This window comes from Neopelma chrysocephalum, unplaced genomic scaffold (assembly GCF_003984885.1).
Source record: "Neopelma chrysocephalum unplaced genomic scaffold, ASM398488v2 Primary Assembly neopelma1_347, whole genome shotgun sequence".
In the NCBI taxonomy this organism is placed as follows: Eukaryota; Metazoa; Chordata; class Aves; order Passeriformes; family Pipridae; genus Neopelma; species Neopelma chrysocephalum.
The window spans coordinates 444990-464702 of NW_020898011.1; the positions used below are offsets into that span (position 1 = coordinate 444990).

A 19713-nucleotide genomic window follows, 5' to 3' on the forward strand; every position below is an offset into this window, starting at 1 on the left:
TTTATTTTATGGTTCATTTAGTGGCCAAAAAAATTAAACCCGTGCTCAGTAACTTCATTTCCACTACACAGCATGGAAACAGAGATGTAATTTTGGTCATAATTAAACAATAAGCACTCTTATAAATGCTATCTGCTGACTACTAATACTTAATAGACTAAATTTCCTCATGGAGAAATCCCTAGATTTTCTTTTTCAGACAACAGCAGCTCCACAGCTCACTTGGTAATCAGCTGGAAGTCATTTGGAAAACAAAGCAGCAGAGAATCCAAACAACTCTATAGGACAAAACAAATCAGACAAATCACTATTTACATAATCCAAAATCTTGATGTCTGCAAGGATAAGACACTTTATTTAATTCCCAACCACGAGCACTTACATGTGTAGAACTGAAAATATGCATTAGGTTATTATAAAACTGTTCCACACTCATTTATATTGTTATTTTATATGTTATTAATTGTGGTAGGGATAAATATCACCTATTTATACATGTATTTACTTCTATATGGAAATGTGTAATTGTTTTATATAACTACTATATATTCATATTTATGTTTATAAATATAGATACATAAATTTTAAAACTATATTTTACATCTTTTTTTTTAAAGATACACAAACCACAGCACCATAGTCCATTCTCATCCAAGGTCCCAAACTCCTCAGATTTCACACTGAATCATCCATCACTCAACATCCTTCCAGCCTGATCCTTTAGCAAACTGTTTCACACACCCACCCCTCTCACCCCCAAATCCTCCAAGCTTCACAAATTCATGTATTTTTGGATTTTAATTCCTCTGGAGACACAAATAAGTCTCCCTGGACCTCTCAAAGCACAGAATCAGAGCATTTTTAAGAAATATAGAAATTAGAAATATACTGATGAAATTTTCTGTACCTTCACCAGCCCTCCATCAATTCCACAATCCTGTAGAGCATATTGCTTTTGGAAAAGAAAATCTCATTTCTGCAACAGGATACCGGATTAGTTGACTACTTATACGGAAGTATTGCCTATCAGTTTGAAATTCCTGAATCAATGGAAAGGAGGAGAGGGAGTCAACTGCATTTTAGTCATGAACTCAACCCACAGAGCAAGGGAAAGAAGAAGTTAAATTTAAAAAGGGCTGTGGCTAAGGGGGTTAATTTATTTTCCAGTGAATTTTAGTGTTTGTGAAAGGTGCCCAGCACAAGTGGCTCTGCAGACATGAGCTTTGGAGAGAAGGACCATGATGATGAATTACTATGAGAAGATCTGAGGGCTGGAGCCACTCTGCTATGAGGAAAGGCTGGGACAGCTGGGGGTGTTCACCTGGAGAAGAGGAGGATCCAGGGAGACCTCAGAGCCCCTTCCAGGGCCTAAAGGGGCTTCAAGAGAGTTGGAGAGGGACTTGGGACATGGGCCTGGCGTGACAGGACAAGGGGGAATGGCTTCCCACTGCCAGAGGACAGGGTTAGATGAGATATTGGGAAGGAATCCTTCCCTGTGAGGGTGGGGAGGCCCTGGCACAGGTTGCCCAGAGAAGCTGTGGCTGCCCCTGGATCCCTGGAAGTGTCCAAGGCCAGGTTGGACGGGGCTTGGAGCAACCTGGGCTAGTGGAAGGTATCCCTGCCCATGGCAGGGGGTGGGACTGGATGAGCTTTAAGGTCCTTCCAACCCAAACGAGTCTGATTCCATGATACCAGTGGCAAGAGAAGCTTTTAAGAAAATAATTTGTTTATTGACACACAAAAAACCCCCACACATCCATGGGAATCATGGAATCCCAGAATGGTTTGGGTTAATAGATGTGCCTGGAATCCCCATCACAACCCAACTGAAGCACATCAGATTTAAGACATTTTTAACAGGCAGTGACAGGAAAACCCCTGTCAGGAGCCTCCTGATAAGATCTAATAGCCATTAAGTAGCTCTGCTCTGTCAGCAAACCTGGCCTGAGTTCAGATTAATCACCTTCCCATTAAAACAGATTCATTTAAATTTCTCAGGAGCTCAGTAATGTTGGACTACACCATTCACTGCACCCTCAACAGCTGAGTGTCAGTCAGGTTAAAAACACAAAGCAGCCACACACAACTTCTCCTTCCACCTCAAAATTAAATTGGTTGAATAAGGGAACCCAGAGATTAGTGTGGTAAATGCATGATGTGCCTTTCTTAGGAGTGTGTTTTATAGTCATAACTTCTTGTTTTATCTCAGTTATCTCGGTTTTCTCCTACCCAAGACAGTAAAGAATGATACCTTTTATTACTGATTTCTGCCCCCAAAATCACTGCAACCTAAGAACAACCAGGAGAAGGGAAAATTACTACGCAGAGAGAGCTGAGAATTAATGAATCAAAGGAATAACACTGATGTGCAGATCTGCAAGACCAAACATTAACGTGGTCTTGGAAACACCAGTGCCATTTTACCCAGGCCCCAAGAGCAGCAAACCCATCTGCATTCCTCCCCTTTAGTCCTGCAAATCCAGCCCCCATTTATGGGTTGAATAATTTCAAAAGATCTCAAAAGTGAAGATCAAATTTGTACCTGCTGTTTCTGCCAAATTTCTATACTCTCAAGCAACAAGTACGTGGTGACATAATTGGCAGATTCTGGTTTTCAGCTTCATTCTTCCCTCATCACCACCTGATCTGGTGTAAGCCCAGTACAAAGCTAAACCACCAAGAATATTTCTTTACATTGGAATCAGAAAAGTTTATCAGCATTTTGCATCACGTGGTCCCAGCTTTCCCCATCAAAGCATCCCTTCAAATCTCCTTTCTCACTGAACCATTGTCCATTTGCTCCCTCATCAACTCCCCCTGACAGCACACAAACACTCGGTCAGGTATCTGCACTCAGGTAGAAAAAAGAATAAAAGGTTTCACCCTAAATGAGGAAATCTGCAGGACAAGTGCTTGAACTCATCTTTCACTGGCCCACTAATCAAAAAGCAGAAAATAACAAAGCATGGATGGAGAAAATAATAAAACACGGATGAACAGCACACTCTGAAAGGTTTATGTGTTGTTTTACTTCAGCCAGGGAACAGCTTCAAGGGAGAACATGATGCTTCAGACAGAAAGCACATCAAAAACCTCCATTTCCTCCACAGAACTTCACTGAGCACAAAAGCTGAATTAATAGTTTTGATAAAACCCACAGCAGTTAAAGCTACAACAGAGGCCAAGGACGTGGTTGTTTAGTGCCCTTTTAAAATAACTAATTCCAAGTTTTTGCTGTCAGTTCTTTTATGACCTGTAACCTGCAGTATCAACTGGCATTTCCTCACATTCAGGTTGGATGGGGCTTGGAGCAACCTGCTCCAGTGGAAGGTGTCCCTGCCCATGGCAGGGGGTGGAACTGGATGGGCTTTAAGGTCCTTCCAACCCAAACCGCTCTGGGATTCCATGATTTTAACTCCTGCCCTTCTAATGGAACACCCTTAACGTGTTCCAGACCCCACTGTGACGGCAGGAAGGACAAAGCAGCACGAGCAGAGGTCTGAGGACACTGAATAAAGTCAGGAATTGCTGGTGACACGGGCCCTGCTCACCGTGCTGTGTGAAGAGGTCACTGTGGACAATCTCGATCAGGCAGTAGAGCTTCTGGATGGTCAGTCGGCTCACGGGGACGTTCAGGATGAACTCAGTGAAGAGCTTGCTGCACACACAGGGAAAAGGAAAAAACACATTAAACTCTCTCCAAAAATACATCAAAAACATCCAGCAGGAAAGGACAAGATACACAACTTCATACTTTTGAACAAGCAAACTCGGTGTTTTTGAGATGTAGAAGAGTTTGACAGGAAAGTCAGAGACACATGAATTGCCTTCAACACATTTGTTTGGGTTTTGATGCCTTTTCTTCTGCCCCCTCCCTTCTATCTCAGTTTAACACCCTTCTCCCATGTTTCAGATTTCTAATTTTCATTGTCTCTGCTTGTCCTCAATCCTCACATCCATGATTATACACACTAAAAATTAAAAAGTGACGATTCATCTTACAAGCTACCAACAACAACAATAAATAAGTAAATAAAACCCAGGGGCACACACATTTTAGGATAAGGAACCATCACACTCATCAGCTGAGCTCCCACATAACACTGAGAAGACTTTTCAGTAATTTTGCATCCCTTCCTAAAATCTTGGAGTTTTTGGTTTTCTGTTAAGCCTTCACTTCTAATTCAATCTCAATTTAAATCCTCTCAGTATTTAACTGTAATTTGGATTTGTAATAGCACAGAAAAACTGTACTTTGGGGTAAAACAGGTGAAGTCCTGGTATTTTCATTTGGTCTATTTTCCCAGTATTTTTGCTATCACAAACCAAAGTTATTATTTAGTCCAGAAACTCCACAAAAATGTACTTCCCAGGCCCAGAGGAGGCATAAATGAACATGTAACACAGTTGACAGGCAAAGAGAATCTAAATGCCAGGTTCCTCAGGCCACTGAAATGTTAGACTGAGATTATACTTACCTATTTCATTTCTACTTTACCTTTCTTTTCCTCATTTTGACATATCAGAGCATAGAAACAAAAACGAGACAATATGTAGAAGGGTTTGTGCAATCAAATTAAATTAAAAAAGGGTTTTATTCAATTCAAATGCCTTGCAATAGCACATGAAAGATAAACTTTTTCTATCTCTTAAAATTAAAAATTCTCCCGAAATAAGAGTTTTTATTTGGTTTCTCCATTTTTTTTAATTAAATATCTTATTATCCTTTTTATTTACTAACAACATTCCTGTGTTTATGAGCTACTGAAACACTGATTCAGCAACAGGATTGACTGAATCATTTATTACTCTATTATTTATATTAAATTTATACTTGAAAGAGTGAAGCTTCATGGTGGCAGTTTAAGAGTTTTGATGGCAGTTGCCTGACTGATAATTCTTGCTATGTTATATTGTACTGCAAAGTTTCTCAGACATTTGTCAAACCTTGATGTCATACTTTCAAAGCAGACTCTTTTTGTAGCCCTATAATTATTTGCAAGGAAAAAAAATAGGGTATAAAACCAAAGTGATAAAATTTCTCAGATGATTGTATTATAGAGAGATATATATAAATATATATTAAAAAATAAAGATCTATATGAAATTCACATTTAATTAACTCCACTCACCTGAGCTCCTTTGGATCAAATACTAATTTCACATCGTTGACAATAGCTGGCAAGTATTTAAGTGCTGCTCCCTAAAAAAAACAATAAACAAATAAAAAAAAGAGTAAAATTAATGTCTTTTAAGGGGATGGAAACTGCAAGAAGAGAATCCACATATGAGCAGGTTGCTTTGGTTTCATTGAACCCTTGTGGTTTGGCCCTGAGCATATTTTGGGGGGTAAATCAGCCAAATTGAAAGTCAATGAAAATTAAACTCTTAAGTTTAACAGATTTAAAAGAAGAAAGAGCCATGAAAGGTTTGTAAACTGGGAAAAGTGACAACTTATACCAAAATTAGGGACTTAAAAGCTCCTTCTAACATGTTACAGATACCTTTTGGTTCCTCTAATCCTTTTATCCCCATCTCCTGTCTGGCACCTTCCCACCCTCCTCACCAGCCAGGCTGTAGTTGTTTGGGTTTAATTTTCACCCCACTACTTAAAAATTAAGCAAAAAGGCATAATTATCATCTTTCCCTGCAGAAAATTTTTGGTAGCCACTCATGGAACTGCAGCTCTTCCTAATTTTCCCCTTGAACTTGCAGCTGTCCCTCCATTTCACAGCACAGACTTTCACAGAGAATTCAGAAGATGCAAAAAGATGTTTAATATTTTAACTCTTTGTAGTAATTTTAACTCATTTTGCCTTTCCATGTTTTAGGAACAATTAGTATTTATTTATTTCTAGAGCAAACATTGTCTTACAAGCACCAAGAGCAAAAATGCAGCAGTTAAAAACTCCTGCTCAGCAAGTTCATGCAAGTATGTCAGAATGCACTTTGGGTTAAAGAATAGTGAATGAACCTCCAGTAATATTTCAGATAAAAATCACTTAGTCTGCACAATCATTTCAAAGAGATGAAGTTGGGGGGGTTGTTTCTTCATATTTTTAGTGACTTTCCTCAAGTTCTTGTGTGCACTGAGCACCAGGCTAAGAAAAAGCCCACAGTAATTCAAATATAAACCACAACAGCCAGACTTATACAATAACCTTTGTATTTGGTTGATAAAAATCAAACAGTTTGATTAAAGACGTATTTTTGCCTCAAAAGGGGGAATGATTCATTCCTCACACAGGGGCCAGAGGAGGCCACGGAGACGCTCCAAGGGCTGGAGCCCCTCTGCTCTGGAGCCAGGCTGGGACAGCTGGGGGGGTTCACCTGGAGAAGAGAAGGCTCCAGGGAGACCTGAGAGCCTCTTCCAGAGCCTAAAGGGGCTTCAAGAGAGCTGGAGAGGGACCTTGGACAAGGCATGGAGGGACAGGACAAGCAGGAATGGCTTCCCACTGCCAGAGGGCAGGGTTAGATGGGATATTGGGAAGGAATTCTCCCCTGTGAGGGTGGGGAGGCCCTGGCACAGGTTGCCCAGAGAAGCTGTGGCTGCCCCTGGATCCCTGAAAGTGTCCAAGGCCAGGTTGGACGGGGCTTGGAGCAACCTGGGCTAGTGGAAGGTGTCCCTGCCCATGGCAGGGGGTGGAATGAGATGATCTTTAAGGTCCCTTCCAACCTAAACCACTCTGGGATTCTCTGTGACAAGTGATTATACTTTACACCTCAGTCTGGGGACAGACAAATTCTCTGATCAGCAGTTACTACTGGTAGAAGAGTCACGAGGAAACAGACTCAAGGAGTGTTGCCTCATACATAAAAAACACTTGTCTATTTTGAAATAACATTTTCCTGCCACAACCCCAGTAATTTTAAACCAAATTCTACAGTTTTTGAATGCAAGAAGTCAATTGTTTGAGAACTTCAAGCAGCCAGCAAGGCTTGTGACCGCTCCTCAAAGAGCAAACCCGACCTGGCGCTGGGTTGGGCTTCAAATTCCCGAGCGCTCCCATTCCTCTCCCTGGTCCATAGAAACTGTCAGGTTTGCTGATCAAACATTCCCACGTATGCTTAAAGGACTCCTTCCACGCTCCCAAATCAGGCTCAGAACTGTAATTATGCAAATGGGGCCATTATGTGCAGGCTCATGTGTTGTGATGGATGAGGGCTCTAATGACCAGTTATAAAGCTCACTCAGAGCCGGGGCTTTATTTGCTTATCATTCAAATGCATGTAGCAATAAATGTTTAGTAACACATCCTAAAAGGGAGCTCGCATTTTATCATCCTGAATTAAAATTTCGAGCTTGCATTTTATAATCGTGAATTAAAATTTCACACCGCGTCGGCACAGGAATAAAAATTAACACTTTGATGGATGGTGGGTAAAACGCTATTTGGAACATCCTGTAGAGACAACAATTAGAAGCAACCTCACTTCTACTTTCTGGACAAACCAATCAAAGTTTAATTCTTCGCATTTAAAGAAAATTGTGGAAGTATATTTCCTTATTTCCCACCTAAACTGGCTCAATTATACGACGAGATGATCAGACAACGAGGCTCCGCAGCTCCGTGATTAAACCTTTATTTGTCTAATCCAAAGGGCTCCAAAAAATACCTTTTTGTTGGTATTAAATCATGGAAAGAGCAGCTCTCAATGAAGATTTTACTCTGTTACAGCTGCAGCTGAAAGAAGATTTTTTTTTATTAGGAGCAGCTCAATGGCAATGCTGGTTATTCCCAGGATACTGGAATGCAGAAATGAGGAATATGAAATTCAGCACATAAATAAAACCCTGTTCTTGCCTTTTCAAATAACATCAAGAGAAAGCAAATGAGCATCTGTTTTGTTGTACTTTGGTTGGGTTTTTTCCCCACTTAAATTAATTACTTTCCACTCTTGATCAGCACTGGACTAAGGTTCAGGTTTCCTCTTTTCTGCAAGAAGCACATGGCAAACTAAGACAAAATCTTCACTTCATAGTTACACAGCAATGCCTGAATTTGAATATTCCAAACAGCATTAGAAAAAACACAGTAACAGAGAATCTTATTTTTTAATCAAACAGGTTTTTGCAGTAATTTCCCTGTGATCACACAAGACGAACACACAAAGCTGGAAACCTCAGTCTCACACACACAGTCAATAATTACACATAGTTTCAAGCTGGGCTGCAATAAAAATCTTACTGCCTGAAGGGGCTTCTCTCTTTGTGGAAAACAAGTGACAAATTATTACCACCCTTATCGAGTTACAAAACCATTAATTTTCACTACTACAAAGCACACAAATAAAGCAGCAAAGGGGAAGGATGAAAAGGAGAGAAAGCAGGACGAGACAGGGCATTGTATGAATAATGGATATGTTTTCCTTGAGTTAAATTTCTTTGTACACTCAGTGTTCTATTGACTGTGGGGGTGTTACTGGAATTTGATTTTTCTTCCCAGGATGTGATTCACGTGGCTCTGCACGACGTCAGCAAGGACATGGCAGCAAACCCAGGGTGCTCTTCCATGTTGTGGAAATCTCATCCCTGATTTCTCCCTCTCCCAACCATACACTCACAAATGATCCATTAATTGCCCCTTTATGCACGTCATATCTGTGTATAAAGGGAGTTACATCCAGCCAAAGAAGATCCATATGCAAAGAACCATTAAAAGCAGCTGCCAACACAGCCTATGGAAGTGCTCAGTCCATGAGTGCAGTGCCTCCAGGATCCCCTCCTAAACCATAAAAAAGCCAATTAAGTGTGCCAAGAAATAAAACTCACCAAGTGAAAATTATAAGGGCCACAAAAGTCAAAGCTTTGCCTTAAACAGAATAAATTAAGCAATAATTGATGGCCACAGTTCCCTGCACAGCCAATCCAGAGGACGATAATTCCCAGGTTTTAATCATTGCACGGAATAATTGCAACTTGTTCCTTAAATCATCACAACCACCTCTCAAAGTGGAGCAGCCACCCTTTGCAACCTTTAAGATAAATTCATTGATGGGTTTATAATGACTTAAGGGCTAATTGTGTTTTTCCAAACTCCTTCAGAGCTGGCAGTGAAATAACATTTGTGCTGAAGGAACAAACTCGGTGATGGGCTGTTTCTAAATATTAGCTGGGAGAAAAAAACCCTTCAGACATGTTAAGAATTCCAGAATAAATAAGATCAAGTGCAATGGAAGTTTTATTCCCAGCAGTGGCCCCTCTGAACATCAGTGAAGGGTCCACTGCACTGCCCACAGCTCTTGCTGATAGTTCAGTTCCAGCCAGGTTTAATGAGACAAAAATGGGTAAAGAATGGGATCAACCAAGAGGAAAATCAGCACATGGCTCAGATCTAAAAGTCTGAAGAGTTCCTATGACTCAAAATTGATCTGATTTATCTTTATTCTGAAATGAATTTTTTTTGCAATTTTTTGAGGGGGAAAAAAGAAACTCAAAAACCTCCACTTCGACACTTGCAGATATTAACTACGGAAAATAAGAGGAAGCTTCATTTATTTATTGGAGTATCAAAAATATTTATAAAAGGAACGACAAAAACAGTCACAAAAAGCTTCTTGGTAGTAGCTGTTTAAAAAACCAGCAATAGTAACTTAAGGTTGTCATTAGATCGAACAAATGACATTTGCAAAGGATGAAACAAAATATATTCTAAAAAAATACACTCCAGGTTTTGTCTGGGGTTTATGTTCCTCTCTTTGTACTCCATAAAAGCCAAAATACTTAATTTAAAACTGTCATTTTCCAAAGTCATTCATTTCCACCAGCAAATGCCTCGTCTCAAAATTAAGCATAACATCTCTGCCAAATGCAGTGTATTCTTAAGAACTCTTTTGTTTGACAAAGCAATAAATTTGTTTTACCAGACTCCATTTGAACATTATTTTAATGTTAATTGTCATCTTTTGTGTTATTCAACACAAAGCACCTGCTCTCCACACAAGATGCTCTTCTATTAAACTCAAATCTATTAAAGCCAAATAAAGCCCAGTCAGCAGCAGGATGAAACAATATCCAGGGACACCTAAATACTATTTTTGAATTGCCCCAGTGGCCAGCAGTTATTCCACAAACTGAAACAGTTTTCATCCCAGTTGTTCATTCCCAACCAGCACCTCTGGCACAGAATTCTGTGTAAAACAGCCCAAGGCACGATCACAAGTAAACCTCTTCTAGAAGTATTTCCCCAAAAAGGTTCTAAAAAACACAGAAAACTCAGTCCATGATTGTATTTTATTCTTCAACTAATTTTTAATGATGGTTATTAAGTATCCAACCCACTGGAAAAGCCCTGCAGTCTCTTGTTTTCTTCCCAGGTACTTCAGAAGCTTGTGAGGTATTTCTCTGTCTTCATTTGAAGACTTTTTTGTGGCTTTAGCAATAAATGCTCAATATTAGAATAGGGAAAAGCAGATGTGGATACTGAGGAATGTGTTAAAAGTGACAAAAGTTATGCAAAAAAAAAAACCCACACAAGAGAATTCCCTTTAGTGAAACGATATCACCTTCCAGCCCAGCTCTGCATGGTCACACACAGGATCATTTAATACCCCCAAAATACACACACCCACTCCAGCAAATCCTTCCAAGCACAGAGAACTAAAGCAGCTCCCAGCCTGTGTCTTCCCAGTCATCCTGAACAGGCTTAAGCTGAGCTTTCTCCAACAGGAAAAAGTTAAGGAATAATTATCATGCACCAATTAGCAGAAAACAGGAATAAACCCAGGAAGGCTCCTTACATTTGGAACCCTTAAAAATACATGCACATCCCAACTGCTGCACATCTCATTTCAGCAAGGAACTCTTAAAATCAAACTGGTGTTTGAAAAATTAAGTGTAATCTCTCCTTCCCAAGCTGTAACTGCAGCTCTCTGCCACTCAGCATGCAAGGAAAATTTTATTAAGAGGACAACCAAATCCTCTGTCAGCTCGGATCACTGTGGGAATTTCCCTCTCTGTTTTGGAAAATTGAACATCTTAAAAAAACAGGTGTAAAAGGCAGCCCTGAAATGCCTCTCTCCACTGCAGCCAGCACTGACACACCAAAAAAACCCCAAATAATTATAATTATTTAACTACAAAACCCAAACTCAGTGTTGTTTTGAACACTCCATCATACCATTCCACCTTCTCAAATTCAAAACTACAGGACTGATTATTGCTGCCTTTATAGCCTGGGAGGAAAGTGGGGTTTAGTCATTCTTGCACCTCAACATTCTAATTTCAACATTTTTGAGTCTATAAGAGGTAAAAGAGGTAAGAGGTATAACTGGTAGTAAAGTGCCAGAAGAGATTTAAGTGCTAGTGAAGCTCTGCTCAAATCATGTTCCAAAAATACACGGAATTTTTGCCTATTTATTATAAAAATACATAGCTGAAATAGAACCACTCAAATTTAAAATAACCCTTTAACAATGTTGAAAAAAAAATATATATATATATATACACCCCCCTATAAATTCTCCCCTAAGGATTTTTGAACATCCACAATCCTAAAAGATGTACAAATTCCAAGTCTCTATTTTGTGCTTTACAACCTTAAATCCTTGTACAATTCAGGGAGTTTTCTTCTTAGGAAAAAACTTTTATTTTAGATGCACCCAAAGCCTTGAAAAATTCAAATTAAAAAAAGAAGAGGCAATTTAAATGCAAAACATTAAGTGACTCAAGACCTGAGCTACAGTCAGAAACAACTCAGCTTCCACAAGGACATAAATATTTGAATAGATAAAAAGGAACTCTTGCTAAGAACCCACGACTGCAGTCAGTCATTCAGTGTCAGCTTGAAGGCTACTCTCCTACAGATAGCAAAAAAATCCAGTATACCCACCCAAAGAGAAAAGCTGTGAACATCTCAAGGAAATTTCCCCATGCCAGCTCTGCTTCTTGTTGATAAACTATGGAGACAGATACCAGTTTTTGTAAGGAGAAACAGAAACACTGAAATGTGTGAATCAAGCATCTGCCTCTTTTAATGTGAAGCACCTTAATTTTCTGTGTAGGTCTTTGCAACTTCTTATCTCTCCAAACAGACTTATTTTGTATATAATATTTAAACTTCCTCAATATATATTAAAAAGTTGGTGGAAAAAAAGCTTAAAACTGCCACAGCTGGATCTGCTGAACTTCCTGCACAACACAGGCACTGGGAATTATCTGCTTATCTTCAGTAGCTTTCTATAAAACTTCAGCAGAGTATCCCACAATTCCAGAATGGTTTGGGTTGGAAGGGACCCTAAAGATCATCCAGTTCCACCCCCTGCCATGGGCAGGACACCTTCCACTAGCCCAGGTTGCTCCAAGCGCCGTCCAATCTGGCCTTGGACACTTCCAGGGATCCAGGGGCAGCCACAGCTTCTCTGGGCAACCTGGGCCAGGGCCTCACCACCCTCACAGCCAACAATTCCTTCCCAATATCCCATCTAACCCTGCCCTCTGGCAGTGGGAAGTCATTCCCCCTTGTCCTATCCCTCCATCCCTTGTCCCAAGTCCCTCTCCAGTTCTCTTGGAGCCCCTTTGGGCTCTCAGGTCTCCCTGGAGCCTTCCCTTCTCCAGGTGAACCCCCCCAGCTCTCCCAGCCTGGCTCCAGAGCAGAGGGGCTCCAGTTCTTGGATCATCTCCACAGCCCTTAGAAACACTCCCTGTGCCACACTGACGGTTTGCACAGCCCAGCACTTGCTCTCCAGCACTAGCCATGGAGATGCCATGTGCAGTCACTGTGTCCATGTCCCTCCTTTACAGGCTGCACCTCCACCCATCCTTTCAGAACATCCCAGGACCTGTGCTCTGTCCATCTGCTGCCTCCACAACCCCTTGTAAGAACAAGCTTCAGAAAAGATTAAAAATTCTTTTGCTTACTTCAAACTGTACACTAAATCCCACAGGACAGGAAATTAGTGTTTCATCTGCCAGGAAGGTGCACCATTCCCTATTCTGGTCCTCTGTTTCCCTTTAACTACTTCCTGAGGTATGGACACCAGAACAGCACCTGGCATGCAGTAAGAGGATGCACCAAAGCTGTCAAGAAGATGACAGCCCTGCCATCTCCTCCTCATCCCCCTGGCTCACACCCAACACCCTGCTGCTTTCCCTGCCACTGCACATGGATCTGATGCCTCTGGAGAGCCACCACTGATGACTCCGAGGTGTCCTGCCCAAACTCCAACTGCCAGCTCCAAGCAGAGCATCATGCAGGGATTTATTTCCTCTTCCTGACATTTGTCTGTCCTCCAGCTCTCACTGGAGCCCCCTCAGTCCTGGCAGGTCCATCCTGAGGTACCCACTTGAGTCATGACAGAGATGCTGAGTGAAGCCTCTCATGTCATGTCCACTTCACATGGCTGCTGACACCCTCCCAGCACTCCAGCAGCTTTGTCAGGCAAGATTCACAGAATCCAGACTCACTCTCTCTCAAAAAACCCCCACATTTATCCACCTTTTCAACAGTTTTGTTCTCTGTAACAGAACCACACGTTTCTCATTACTGCACAAACTGAAGTCCTTCAGTGGATACCTGAACATAATAAAAGCAATTTCACAAGCTGCAAAAAGCCAATACCAACAATTATGTGTTCTAAGAGCGAAGTAATTAGAGTCCAAAGGAGATGAAAGCAATGAATACTGAATGAAAGGTTGTCAAGGCTTCTGAAAGACATCCTCAAGTACACTTCAACTCCACACTGGCTCGTCTGTCAGTGCTTCAGGAGATGTGCTCTACTCAAGTTTGTAGAGTCCTGAACATGAACCAACACACTGCAGTGGGATCTCTCCGGCCTTTGCCAGGAAGTTTTTCTTCCTGCATTTCAGGTGAACACAACCAAATCCATTTTTTAGGGTATTTTTTTTCCCCAAGGTATAAAGAAGAAAAAAAGACAAAAGCCCATGTGCATGTCCCTTCCTGAAGCAGGCCCTGCAAACAGGCCTCAGAATAATAAATATTACATTCCATTCTCATAATCTGAAAACATCCTATTTGCAAAACCCCTGACAGCACACTCTGAGCTGCTGCCTCCAACTTCCCAATTTCCATTCAGGACTAATGCTTTGTCAATGAAATGAAAATACAGCTTTGTGGAAACATGTAATATCCCTGTTTTATTATCAGATGATACAGACTCAGTCTCTCTGCCTAAAACATTCCAACTCAGCTGCTTTATCCCTACTATCTCTCTTTGCTGTGTGCTCAGCATGGCATTACAAGCCCCAGCCCTGCATGTGCTCAGCTACAAAGGACTGGGGTCTTTGACTCAGGAGTTTTCCTGCTCTACTTCTCCCAGTTCCCTTCAGGAGGAACCTCTTGCACTGGCACAGCACTTTCCCACTGTCTCTCTCTGCAACCCCTGCACACCTGAGCAGGAGGAATCAAACTATCCCCAAATTCTCCCCCAATTCTTAGTCCCTTTCTGATCATCTTTCAACTGATTCCGCAGGGTTGGGTCAAGAGTTTAATCTTTTTATAAATTCTACTTGGAACCACGTGGAGAAGTTCAAGGTGCAGCTCATCAAACACACATTTATGACACTCTCTGTACTTTTCCATGATGAAAAAGATCCACTAACTTTTGTACCCAGACTCCTCTGGATACAAAGATCTACCAGTCCTACAATTCAGTGATTCTGCTCTTTGATATCAACATCCATTTGAGGTCAGAGAGCACATTCCCAATTCCACAAGCCAGTCAATGTTACTGAAAGTAGGTGCTGTTTTAAAGGGACACAAGAAGAGGGATAAAGAGTGAGGGTGAGTTTTGCAGTCTGAGTCACTACTGTTTAAATGTTCCATTTAAAATATGTACTAGGGCTTAAGATAGTAAACTGCAGTTCTGGAACAGCCTCAGACATAAATAAGTGCATAAGGGGATCTATGTTGTCATCAGCATCTTAAAGGTAATGCTTTAAAAATAACTTGTACAATCTTAACATTAAGGTAAATTAAAGGTCATTTAACCCTTAACTAAGTTCTCTTTTAAAAAGTATTTGCAGCAATGAAAGGTTGGACTCAATGACCCTAGAAGGCTTTTCCAACCTAAGTGGTTCTAGGATTCTATGAACTTACTTGGAAGTACCTTACTTATATAGTCCCAAACCCTTCACTAGAACTAGCACCAAGAATTAACCATGTTTGAGGTAAAACCAGCTTTTGGGCAACCACACAAGCATCTACTTCATCAACTGCCTAACTGTGGTTTAGGATGCAAAAGTAAAGCCAAGATGGAGCTGTGGGAAGTACAAACCTTCACTATGACAGTCTGATCAGAGTTGCTGCTCATCATCTCATTGATGGACTTGAAGAGCTGCAGCAGAGACTCCCTGAATGCTTCTTCTCCTTTGTTTTCATAAAGTCTGAAAAAGAAATACATTTCATAAGCACAATCCAACCACAATGGAAACCCACTTTTTAAAACCTCTATTCAAGTCACAGATGATCATTTGTTGTGTCACATTTTTTCAAGAATTTCTACAAGTTTCTTCACTGAAGCAAAAAAATTTTCTTTCACAAGACAAGACAGGCTGACCAAGCTGGGCCAGGCAGGAGCAACAGATTTTTACTTTAAAGCTTCCTATGGTAAAATGCCACATCCAGTATTGTTGTTTCAGCCTTCAAGTCGTGGTGAATCCCTCAGCAGTGACCCAATTCCAGGAGCCCACGCAGCAGTGGGACAGTGTCTCTCCACCCTGCAGATGTCTGGGGGAACCACTGACAAACAGCTCTCCCATGATGAAGCCACAAAGCATCCAGACAACTTGCCAGCAAGCATTAAAATCTACCAGTGGCCTAAGGTGAGAGACCTTAAACTCTGTGAAAGAAAGAAAAAGCCCATCAACCCACTATTTGCTGGAAAAACACCTTTTGTTTCCTGTGGGAAGGAAGCACTGAAGTTGAGTTGTGTTCCACCACTAATTTCAGACTCAGTTTCCCAAACAGTCAGTACAGCTGCCACAGAAGAATGACTAATCCACAGTTCAAACTCACAAGGCAGGTCCCTGTGCCTTCAGGCAGGAATCTTCAGAGCTCATCTGCCCACAGAGACCCCCCTCTCTCTGTCAGATGCTTTTGGGGGGATAAAAACTGCCCAGAGATCAGTGAGCAACACCAAAGACACAAAATGTACAGCCAAGCTGAAGACCTTGGTCCACTGGTTTGATACAGCACAGGAATGAGTGTTCCTGAAACTCTCAGAGTATTATAAATGCAGATTTATCTCCGCTTCAGGTGTAGGATGAGATAATTCTCAGTGGAAAGCAAGGGGGAGAAGACCACTAGCTCCACATAAATATTTTAAAACTTGTTCTCCTCCTGTGGCACTGTGTATGATTCACCTGTGTCAGGGTTACACAGACTTATCATGACCAAAATAAAAAGGGATCTGGCATCCAGATTAAATCTAAGCAGGGGTGTTTATAAACAGATAGAATTTCAGTGCCAGGCTGGATGGGACTTGGAGCAACCTGGGCTAGTGGGAGGTGTCCTCGCTCATGGCAGATGGTGAAAGTGGATGGGCTTTAAGGTCCCTTCCAGCCCAAACCATTCCATGATTCTATGACTCCTTCCCCAACTAAAACCCCCTATTTATTACCCAGTCAGCTCTGGTTGCTTCCAAGAGTTTCATGCAACAACAACTGGGCTTTCAAAGCCATCTCTGGTTCCATTAGTTCTGTCCCTGGACCCCCTCAAACCCTTTACACCAACACCCATTAGAGCAGCTCCCAGCAAAAGTTCAATTCTCCTCTACTTTCCTCCATTTTATTCTGGAATTAAATCCAGCAGGAAGGTCCTGACTGTGGTCTGCAGCTCCCAAAGAGTACCACACCCAGGGTTTCCTAGGTACAATCATTGTACTATTTCTTCATGTTTCAAGATCACTGAATCTCAAAATGGTTTGGGTTGGAAGGGACCTTAAAGCCCATTCCAGTCCTACTCCCTGCCATGGGCAGGGACACCTTCCACTAGCCCAGGTTGCTCCAAGACCCATCCAACCTGGCCTTGGACACTTCCAGGGATCCAGGGGCAGCCACAGCTTCTCTGGGCACCTGTGCCAGGGTCTCACCACCCTCACAGGGAATAATTTCTTCCCAATACCCACTCTAAAGCTACATCATGATGGATCACAAATTACAGCAGGAAAGGGGTTTTTCTAAGGATAAACCCAGAGTTCAGAATGTTCTTGCTGCTTTACACTCAAACTAATGTGTATCATTTTTAATGGTGTGTTCAGAAACCTTTGGGAGCCCCAGATATTAAAAAAGGCTATTTAACCAGGACACAGGGAAAATGAATGCTACAGGAAAAAAAAAACCCCAACACTAAATGGTGTTATTTTGCACTGCAAACTCCTATTCCCCTTTTAGGCTAAAACTGGGGGTTATGCAGGACAAATAACTTGTTAACTCCTAATTTCAATAATGGATTTCACTGTCCCCCTGAACAGATTAGAGAGGTGAAACTAATACCAGTACAAAGCGTAACTAAACTTGACAGTCCAATAAATCAAAGTGCTTCAGACAAAAAGCTTTGCCTTTCCAAAAGGAAGTTGTAATAAAAATAAACAAGGTATTCACAAATGTGTTTCTGCTGTCAGTTAATAACAGGTATTTATTTAATACACTTGTAATGCACAAAAACTCTGCAGCTCTGAGAGAACCAGGATTACACCAAGTTGGCCCTTCTAGCACTGCCTTCAAAATTTTAAGACTGTTGTAAATACACCATAACCACTGGGATCATTACTGAGGAAATCAAATAAAGATATTTCTAAAGGTCACTTTATAAACCTTGCCTTTATAAACCTTGATATACTGAACAAATAGATGTGCCACCAGCCTTTAACTAGATGAACAAGGCTTCTATGTGTTTATCCAGAACTGAAACTTGCCCGCAATTCCACTGCTAAAATGCTCCATATATTCAGTCCACCACCATATTCCTCAAGTTAAAAATATGCTATATTTTTTAATAAAGGATTCAGCCTGCTCATTGTGATTTCTCAGCAGAACCCCAGTGATATTTCAGCCCACTGCCACACTCCTGCATTACAATCACTCCAAATCACACACCCCAGGCAGGACTTTAATCCTACAGCAGAACAAATCATGGTGTCGTTCAGCATTCAGTAATTTTGCTGATTAATCCCTTGGCATTGAGAGCTGAGTCTTCCCAACACTAAAGAGCTGTGAATTAGTGCTTCACACAAGGAAATCCCACGGCCAGTTCCAGAGGGTCATATTGTCTGTAAATCTAATCTGCAGCGAGAGGTAATTATTTTTTTTTTCTGTTTTAAAGTGATTTGTGGGACCTGCAACAGTGTAAGTGACATTCAGTATTTTATGAATCTCACAGCAGGACTCCTCCAGAAATAAATCACAATGTCTAAATTAGAGGAAGGATGGTAAGAGATGGTAACTCAAGAGCTCTACATAAATCCCCTGTAATAAGGTTGTTACCATGGCTAACAAGTAGTGAAACGACTCAATCTGAGGCTGAATATATCATCAGCTTGGTTTATAACTTCTTTAACATTTGTGTATAAAACACAATGCAGTAACAGAACTTCTCCTCAAATAATGACAAGCTCTATTCATTCAGAGACATAAACTATCATGATTTTACCAGTTCACTGCTATTTAAAATACATATCTGTGTTAAGGAAACCTGCCTGGCTCACAGGGGAAAACCTCCTGAAATAAGTTATCACAACTTCAGACATTCCTGAGCAACTTTACCTGTGGCATTATAAAATCTGGCCACTTTCTGAGCAACACTGGCAGTGGGATTACAGGAGGTTTTAGCATCTGCTGTACTTACTGATTGAACAATATTCTGGACCGGACTATGAACTTGAAGATGTATTCCAAGGCTTTCATGGCTTTGAAGAGCTGATCAGTGATCCCACTCTTCTCAGCATTGTCCACATATGTTCTTAAAACCTTGGTCAGTTTGCTGTTTAAAGACAAAACCACATTCCAGTTACAAGTATGTTCACAGAGAAGGGTTTGGATTTTTAAAGGTTCAAAGAAAAATTATGTGCCCACAAAGTTACAGAATTAATTATGCAACTAATAAACTCATTATGTTCTCGTTTCTGCTGCAACCTGTTCTTGAAAAAAAATAAAATCAGAGCATGACACCATTCAACATACAAGAAATACAACATCTGACTTATTTTCTGCTGGATATTTAGGGATATTCAGATTTAGGCTGTTATACAGATGCACTGACTAATAATAAATACGTAACATTTAGAAATAAATTTTATATGTATTAATAGTCAAAATAATATTTATAAATACATAAAAGTAATTATCAAAATAATAAAAATATTTAATTGAAGTATAAACACATTGTTAGCATTAACACACAAAATATGAGTTTCTTCATTCAACAAGGTTTCCCCTTCACAAAGCTTTCCCATGGATTTTGGGCTGGAATTTGTGAAATTTATGTCTCAAAAACATATATAACCAGTTGGAAATTCTCTTCTTCCCCATTTTGAAGCCTATCAAACTCGAAAGTGAAACAATTTTCAAAACAATTCCATTTCAGCTACTTCCTTTCCAATGAATATAAATCAGGATTTTAATGGAACTACCAGCAATTCCATTTTAAATCATCCCAGCTCCACTGCATGATCCAACATCCACACGAAAAGTAAACAAGTACAACATTATACTCCCCTAACAGAAAACAACAGAGTAGACAGAAATCTGGATAGCTG

At 40.7% G+C, this 19713-nt stretch overlaps 1 protein-coding gene across 2 annotated transcripts in view; it reads right to left on the reverse strand.

Moving 5' to 3' along the window:
* DOCK1 (dedicator of cytokinesis 1) overlaps window positions 1–19713 on the reverse strand; it is a 280931-nt gene that overhangs the window by 199672 nt on the left and 61546 nt on the right. For both annotated transcript variants that reach the window (XM_027705622.1, XM_027705621.1), the window contains exons 22-25: window positions 18804–18938; window positions 15235–15343; window positions 5133–5203; window positions 3552–3658 (exon numbers count right to left, since the gene is read on the reverse strand). In XM_027705622.1, the coding sequence (XP_027561423.1) occupies window positions 3552–3658; window positions 5133–5203; window positions 15235–15343; window positions 18804–18938 (422 nt within the window). The remainder of the gene's footprint in view (window positions 1–3551; window positions 3659–5132; window positions 5204–15234; window positions 15344–18803; window positions 18939–19713) is intronic.